The sequence below is a fragment of the Theropithecus gelada genome, chromosome 10, assembly GCF_003255815.1.
Source record: "Theropithecus gelada isolate Dixy chromosome 10, Tgel_1.0, whole genome shotgun sequence".
NCBI classification, from domain to species: Eukaryota; Metazoa; Chordata; class Mammalia; order Primates; family Cercopithecidae; genus Theropithecus; species Theropithecus gelada.
The window spans coordinates 15,169,736-15,177,658 of record NC_037678.1 but is presented as its reverse complement, the minus strand read 5'-3'; the positions used below and the strand labels follow the sequence as shown (position 1 = coordinate 15,177,658).

Genomic DNA, 7,923 nt, shown 5'->3' with positions numbered 1-7,923 from the left:
AACCTGGGAGGCAAAGGTTGCAGTGAGCAGAGATCACGTCACTGCACTCCAGCCTGGGCCACAAGAGTGAAACTCCATCTCAAAAAAAAAAAAAAAAAACAACGTTGCTCGGTTGCTCTGACCTTTTTTCCTTCCTGAAAGCAGGAGATGAAATTCCATATGGAAGACTTTTCTCTATAAGAGGAGAAAATTAGCATTCTTCTCATCCATGGCAGGAAGTTGAAGCCAAGATAAATCTGTACAAACAAACGTTGTTAAAGCCAGTTCTTCCTAGTCTCTTCTCTACCCAGTCAGTTAACCACCCTAACCCACGCCCATGCCACTTTGCCTTGTCACGTTTTCACAGTTTACTGCTCTGTGTCCAAATCAGCATGTGTTTGGTTCTGTTTCCTTGAGTCTTCTTTTCCTTAGGACGGCTCACGTGTTATGTAAATGCACGTTAAATAAATGTGTATGCTTTTCTCCTACTAATCTGTCTCATGTCAGTTTAATTCTTAGGCCCAGCAGAAAACTCTAAAAGGGTACAGGTAAAATTTTGCCTCCTCCACAATATAATGAATTTATCTCGAAGTCAGATTTCCTGCTTGTCTTCCTTGCTGAAGAAGGCTGTTTTCCAGCCTGTCACACAGCAGTTAGCCTGCAGACCCCCACTGGGGCCTCTGCCCTGCAGAGTCCAGCATGTGTTCTTTCTCGGTCTGTGTGGGGTGTGGGTGTGGTCAGGACACCCTCTGTGACCTTATGTACTAGGGATATCCCCTGCTTGAGGAGGATATCCAGGCAGGGTCTCCTCATTCTCCTTAGCCACCATCCAGCTTGGCCAAGAAATCTCCCCATGATTCCTCCCATGCCAGGGCCTCGCCTTGGTTTTTCACTGTTAGGGGCTGGTGAGCCACTGACCCTCCCCCTCTCTGCTGCCCAAACCACTTCTGTTTCCTGAGGGCGCCTTGGGGAATGCTGAGTCGTGATTTCCTCATTTCCCTCGTGCAGCTGCATTTCTGCTGCGTCATGGTTGGGAGGGGGGACTCGTGGAAACAAAGAGAAGGCGGATTTTGCTAGATTTTGCTGAGTCACCAGTGCTGCCTCAGCTTCTCTTTGGGTGGGAGGCGAAAGGGCAGATTTAATGGTAGGCAGGAGGAAGTGAAACTTCTAGAAAAAGGCAGAAGCTTCTTGTTTGTCTTTTCTAAGTCTGTGCCTTTCCCGTGCTGGGTCCCCAAGCTCCCACCCTGTGAAGTCCACCTCAATCTGCCCCGATTTAAGGTTGCAGTCCACCGAGGCCTTCTTATGTTTCACATCTCTCTGACTTCTTCTGTATCTGCCCCATCTGTTCTGCCTCCAACAGGAGAAAGTTCTCTACTTCCTTTTTTTTTCCTTTTTTTTTTTGAGACAGAGTCTTGCTCTGTCTTAGGCTGCTCTGTCACCTAGGCTGGAGTGCAATTGTCAGGCCTCTGAGTCCAAGCCAAGCCATCGCATCCCCTGTGACTTGCACGTATATGCCCAGATGGCCTGAAGTAACTGAAGAATCACAAAAGAAGTGCAAATGCCCTGCCCCACCTTAACTGATGATATTCCACCACAAAAGAAGTGAAAATGGCCAGTCCTTGCCTTAAGCGATGACATTATCTTGTGAAATTCCTTTTCCTGGCTCATACTGGCTCAAAAAGCTCCCCCACTGAGCACCTTGTGGCCCCCACTCCTGCCCGCCAGAGAACAACCCCCCTTTGACTGTAATTTTCCTTTACCTACCCAAATCCTATAAAACGGCCCCACCCTTATCTCCCTTCGCTGACTCTCTTTTCGGACTCAGCCCACCTGCACCCAGGTGAAATAAACAGCCATGTTGCTCACACAAAGCCTGTTTGGTGGTCTCTTCACCAAACAGACGCACGTGACAGCAATGGCATGATCTCGGTTCACTGCAACTTCTGCCTCCCAGGTTCAAGTGATTCTCCTGCCTCAGCTTCCTAAGTAGCTGGGACTACAGACACCTGCCACTATGGCCGGCTAATTTTTGTATTTTTTTAGTAGAGATGGGGGTTTCACCATGTTGGCCGGGCTGGTCTTGAACTCCTGACCTCACGTGAGCCACCCACTTTGGCCTCCCAAAGTGCTGGGATTACAGGCATGAGGCACTGCACCTGGCTACTTTTTTATTCTTGAGACAGGGTCTTGCTGTTACCCAGGCTGGAGTGCAGTGGCATGATCATGGCTCACTGTAGCCTCCACCTCCTGGGCCCAAGCAATCCTCCCCACTAAGCCTCCCATGTAGCTAGGACCATAGGCATGTGCCGCCACACCTGGCTAATGATTTTATTTTTGTAGAAGTTCTCTACTTGTAAAAGCTCCTGTGATTAGACTGGTCTTACCCAGAGAAGCTAAGATAACCTCCCTATTTCAAGGTCTGTAACCATAATTACATCTGCAAAGTGTAATCAAGTATTCCAAGGCAATATAATATATTGCCGGATTCAGGTACTAGGGCCTGCGCATGGAGGGCCTATTCTGTCTACCGCGTCCTGAGGATTACATGGCTGGCCGCAGTGGCTCACGCCTGTAATCCCAACACTTTGGGAGGCCGAGACGGGCGGATCACAAGGTCAGGAGATCGAGACCATCCTGGCCAACATGGTGAAACCCCGTCTCTACTAAAATATAAAAAATCAGCCAGGCGTGGTGGTGCGCGCCTGTAGTTCCAGCTACTCGGGAGGCTGAGGCAGGAGAATGGCGTGAACCCGGGAGGCAGAGATTGCAGTGAGCTGAGATCATGCCACTGCACTCCAGACTGGCAAAAGAGAGAGACTCTGTCTCAAAAAAAAAAAAAAAAAAAAAAAAAAGGATTACATGAGACCGTGCTTGGGAGCGTGCTTGGCTCAGAACAGACCTCAAACAAGGTATCTTTCCGACTTCTACACCCATTTTTATCTTCTGTGGCTCTGCCCCCTCTGTGGGTCACTTTCCCTATTTCGCAGGCTTCCTCCACTAGGAACCTGAGCTTGTGCGCATGCGCTGTCAAGTGGGCTCCCATCTCCTATCCTCTGCAGCCGTGTATCCCCAGCACGCACACAGAGCTGGCCTGTTCCAGCTGCCTAAGCATTCGGCTCTGAAAGGAGAGCCGGGAGAAGGAGGCGGTGGATTACTGACAGAATAAAGCTTTCATAGTGGACAGCAGACCGCACATTGAAAGATGCATCCTGGGAAAACAGGAGTAGTTGAGGAGAACACCGCAGGGTCCCTAGGGTCGCTATCTGTCCTACCTTGCTTCCCAAAGCTGAGGGTCTGCCCCAGGTATGAGCAAGGCAGGCTTTCGGTAGGGGAGAATTCATTTCCTGTTGCTGCCATAACAAGTCACAAACATCGTGCCTTAAAACAGCATGAATTTATTCCCTGGCATTCTGGAGGTCAGTCGTCCTAACATGAGTGGGCAGAGCTGCCTTCCTCTGGAGCTCCAGGAAAGAATCCATTTCCTCACCTTTTCTACCTGCTAGAAGCTCCCCACATTCCTTGGTTGGTTGCTTCATCCTCCATCTTCTTTTTTCTTTTTTTTTTTTTGAGACAGGGTCTGGCTCTGTTGCCCAGGCTGGAGTGCAGAGGCATGATCTCGGCTCACTGCAACCTCCGCCTCATGGGTTCAGGTGATTCTCCTGCCTCAGCCTCCCGAATAGCTGGAATTACAAGCATGCTGCACACCCAGCTAATTTTTGCCTGGATAATTATTGTATTATTAGTAGACACGGGGTTTCACCATGTTGGTCAGGCTGGTCTTGAACTCCTGACCTCAGGTGATCTGCCCACCTCAGCCTCCCAAAGTGCTGGGATTATAGGTGTGAGCCACCGGGCCTGGCTTCATCCTCCATCTTCAAAGCTAGCAGCATGGCATCTCCCAGTCTCTCTATCCTCTGCTTTCCTTGTCACCTTCTGTATGTGCAACTGTCCAGCCTCCCTCTTATAAGGCCCAGGAGGATAATCCAAGATAATTCCCCATCTCAACATCCTTGACTTAATCACGTCTGCAAGATCCTTTTACTACGTAAGGTAACAAAAAGGTAACCTATTCACAGGTTCTGGGGATTAGGATGTGGACATCTTTAAGGGACTTTTTTTTGGCCCACCAGGAGGAGAGAGAATAGCATTTGGATCATTCTGTTGCTTGACTAAAAAGAAGGGGAAGTCAGGAGGCTGAATCAGCATGTGAAAGGGCCACAGGCTCAGCCCTGGGACAGCAGGGAGGACCAGAACAGCTCTGGCCTGGCCTCTTGCACCCCAGCAACCTCTGTGTGGGGGGGTCTATTCTAACCAAGTCTGGGGCTCCCAGAGAACAGTTAGAAAAGAGAGCAAGCCCAGACCAGGAGCCAAGAACCCTGGGTCACTGGAGGCTGTCTTTCCAATGGGGGGCATAGCCTGGCCAAGTCCCTCCTGCTCTTGGGGGTCTCTGCTTCCCTGTGTTAAATAAAAAGGGTTCAGATCTCTCTCTCTTTTTTTTTTTTTAATTTCAGATGGAGTCTTGCTCTTTATCGCGCGTATAAAGTCTCTCTGCACATAGTAAATTCTCAGTAAAGCCTGGTTAGAATGACAGTTTGGAATTGTAGCTTGGTTCCAGCCCATTCTATCAGCCCAGTAATAGTACAGCCTAACAATATTATTTTTTCCCAGAAAGAGACTTTGAAGCATCTATTCGTTCAGGCATGCATTCAGTATTAACTGTCTGTGACCTGCCAGGCACTATTCCAGGAACTGGGAATTTACAAAGCAAAGTAGGCAAGGTCTCCATCTTTGTGCTTTACATGCCACTGTTGGGGCTCAGAAAGTGACACCAGGACAACTGGTGATTTGACATGATGACAGGCCTTAGGAGCTGCCTCAGGGTCAAAGTCCCTCGAAGCTTGTCTTGTTCCTCCGACAAGAACAGGGAGAGACTCTTTCTGGAATTTCCTTATCTGACCAAGAACACTTCTTTCCAAGAGAAATGCAATTGTATTAAGTCCTTTTTCTTTTGAGATGGAGTTTCGCTCTGTTGCCCAGGCTGGAGTGCAGTGGTGCTATCTCGGCTCACTGCAACCTCCTCCTCTGGGGTTCAAGCGATTCTCCTTCCTCAGCCTCCCAAAGTGCTGGAATTACAGGGGTGAGCCACCGCGCCCAGCCAATGTTAAGCCCTTTTTCTAGGAATCTCACCAAATATCCAGGAAAGATCCTGGAGAGAGAAAGAAACCGGGAGTCATCACCAGACCCAGACAGATTTACCCGATCTTCTGAGGGCAGTGCCCAGAGATAACCTGGGCGACTTTATCTGCCTAGGACAACCTTTGTTCCTGTGCAGCGTCACCTCCACCTTCCCTTAAAGTCTGCCTTTCACCTCCAGGGCCATTCCTTCTTGCTAATGATTTACTGACTTTCAAAAGAATTGTCTGTATTCCCTATCTCCCTTCTCCCCTATAAAAAAAGGCTAGATAGCCACTGTACTGCACTGGGTTACAGGGTTACCATTCTTCCGTGATTACCCCATTACAATACGTTTTTATACCTCTTCTCCTCTTAACATGACTTTTGACCATTGATTTTCAGGGAACCTTCAGAGGAAGAAGGGGAATTTTTTTCAAGGCCGTTAGCTCACCTTTGGGAGAATGATCCTTTCCAATACAATCTCAGAAGTGCCTCTGGGCTGTAGTGGCCCTACCTTGAATTCCAGGAAGTTGTTTTTTGTTGTTGTTGTTTTTTGTTTTTTTTGAGAGACAGGGTCTTGTTCTATTGCCCAGGTTAGAATACAGTAGCGTGATCACAGCTCACTCCAGCCTCTACATCCCAGGCTCTAGCGAACCTCCAGCCTCAGCCTCTCAAGTAGCTAGGACCACAGGCATGTGCCACCATGCCCAGCTAATTTATTTTCTATTTTATAGAGACAGGGTCTCCCTATGTTGCCCAGGCCAGTCTCGAACTCAAAGCAATCTTCCCACCTCCACCTCCCAAAGTGCTGGGACTACAGGTGTGAGCTACCATGCCAGGCCTGAAAGCCATCTTATAAAAAAACAAAACAAAACATTAGAATGAGAATCATAGCATTGGGAAATGACTCTATGAAATCTATGAATCATCTGGTCCATTTGTTTTGTTCTCTGGGTTCACCCAATGACCCTCTTTTCCCCAAGTTCTCAGCAGTCCACCTCATGCAGAATTGATTCAATAGGCGATCAGCAAGGGCCAGCTCTGCTCTGGGCCCTGAGCAGGCACTGAGTATAAGTCAGACCTGAATGTGCCTGGAAGAGTGTCCCACGCATCCCAGCAGGGAAGCAGTTTGTATGACAGGTGTCCCAGTCCAGGCGGGCACCAGGTGCTGCCGGAGTGTGGAGGAGGCAGGCGGGGACTTAGTCTCCTCCCTGGGTTTGGACACTGGCTTCCTGCTTTATGTGTGACACCACTGCACCCCTCTGAGCCTCAGTTTCTCCAGCTGCAAAATGGGAGCGATCTACCCCCACAGGTCAGTTGTAGGGATGAACCATGAAAATACTGGAGTCTCTTGTTTTTTGACAGGAACTAAAAAACCAGATCCTAAATGTACATTTAAAGGGGGTGTGAGGAGGCAAGCAGTCAGCAGAGGACTCCAGAAGGTGGCATTTTAGGGAGCTGGAGACAGCAGGGTCTGGGGTTGCTAAGTTCCTGATGTTACCCACCAGCCTCTTGCTCTGAGCAGCGCTGCCTCCCAGCTTTCTGGAACCTTCTGGGACGCCTGGGGTGCATCAAGTCCCAAGGGGACAGGGAGCAGAAGGGGGAGCTCTGGAAGGAGCAAAATCACACCCAGAGGCTGCAGCTTCTCAGATTTCCTTAAGGTGTGTGTGTGTGTGTGTGTTTTCTCTAAAAGTTTATGGCCAGACTTTGTTTCCCCAGGGTCATATGACTGCTCCTCTCCACCCCACCCTGGCCCGGGGCGGGCTGGGCGCGGGCCCCTGCGGGTGTTGCAACGCCCGGCCAGAAAGTGGGCCTCAGCTGTTCCGCCTGGCCCACGTGACCCGCCGAGCATAAATGTGACCGGTCGCGGCTCCGGCACAGTCAACGCCTGCCTCCTCTGGAGCGTCCTCAGAGCAGCCGCCGCCCGCGGAGCCAGCACGAACGAGCCCAGCACCGGCCGGATGGAGCGTCTGCAACCCGACAGGCAAGCGCGGGGCGCGGGACGCGGGACGGGCGCCTTTCCCTCCCCTCCCAGCTGGCGTCCCAGCCCCACCCGGGACACTGCCACGCAGCGACAGAGCCCGGGAGCCAGAAACTTGGGCCCTGGAGTCAGGAGGCGCGGGGTTCTGATCCTGCCTGTGCCCGTAGGGTGGTTGGAGGGAGGAACGGTGATTTACATGCCTGGCACCCTGGTATGCGGTTGGGGACCAAGATGGGAGTGTCCCTAGAGTATCCAGCCTTTGAGGTAGCCAATGTTTGTTAAATCCAACTTTCGAGGTGTGTTTGGAGTTGCTCTCTGCTGAATCTAGATCTCTGGGGCTTCCCTGTGAGGGAGTCAATTTTGTTTTAATCCAACTTTTGAGGTGTGCTTGGAGCTGCTGTCTGCTGAATCTAGATCCCTGGGGCTCCGCTAGCCTGGGAGAGCATGCTTGGTTCTCTTGGTGGCATCTGTCCCTCACTAACTACGGAGGACCTGAGCCAGACATCACCCTGGCTACGGTGTTCCGCGTCTCACAAATAAGGATTGCCCAGTTCAGGCAGGCGACACGCCCTAGAGTACTCAGTCAGCAGGTGTCAGAACTGGGTGTTGAACCTTGGCCTGCCCACCTCCAGATCTCGCTCGTTCCCTTCTTTCAAGAATTTCTTAGTTTTTTTTTTTTTTTTTTTTTTTTTTTTTTTTTTTGGGGTTTTCTTTTTTTTTCCCCGGTTGTGTGTTGCGGCCCGGGGTCCGGCGCCTGCTGGCGGCCCCCCCCGGGCCTCCGCCATTTT

General features: G+C 50.5%; 1 protein-coding gene across 1 annotated transcript in view; it reads left to right on the top strand.

Moving 5' to 3' along the window:
• The first annotated feature begins 7,011 nt into the window (after positions 1-7,011).
• Positions 7,012-7,923, top strand: part of HMOX1 (heme oxygenase 1) — a 13,769-nt gene continuing 12,857 nt past the window's right edge. The window contains exon 1 of the mRNA XM_025399669.1: positions 7,012-7,138. Within this exon, the coding sequence (XP_025255454.1) occupies positions 7,116-7,138 (23 nt within the window). The 5' untranslated portion in view covers positions 7,012-7,115. The remainder of the gene's footprint in view (positions 7,139-7,923) is intronic.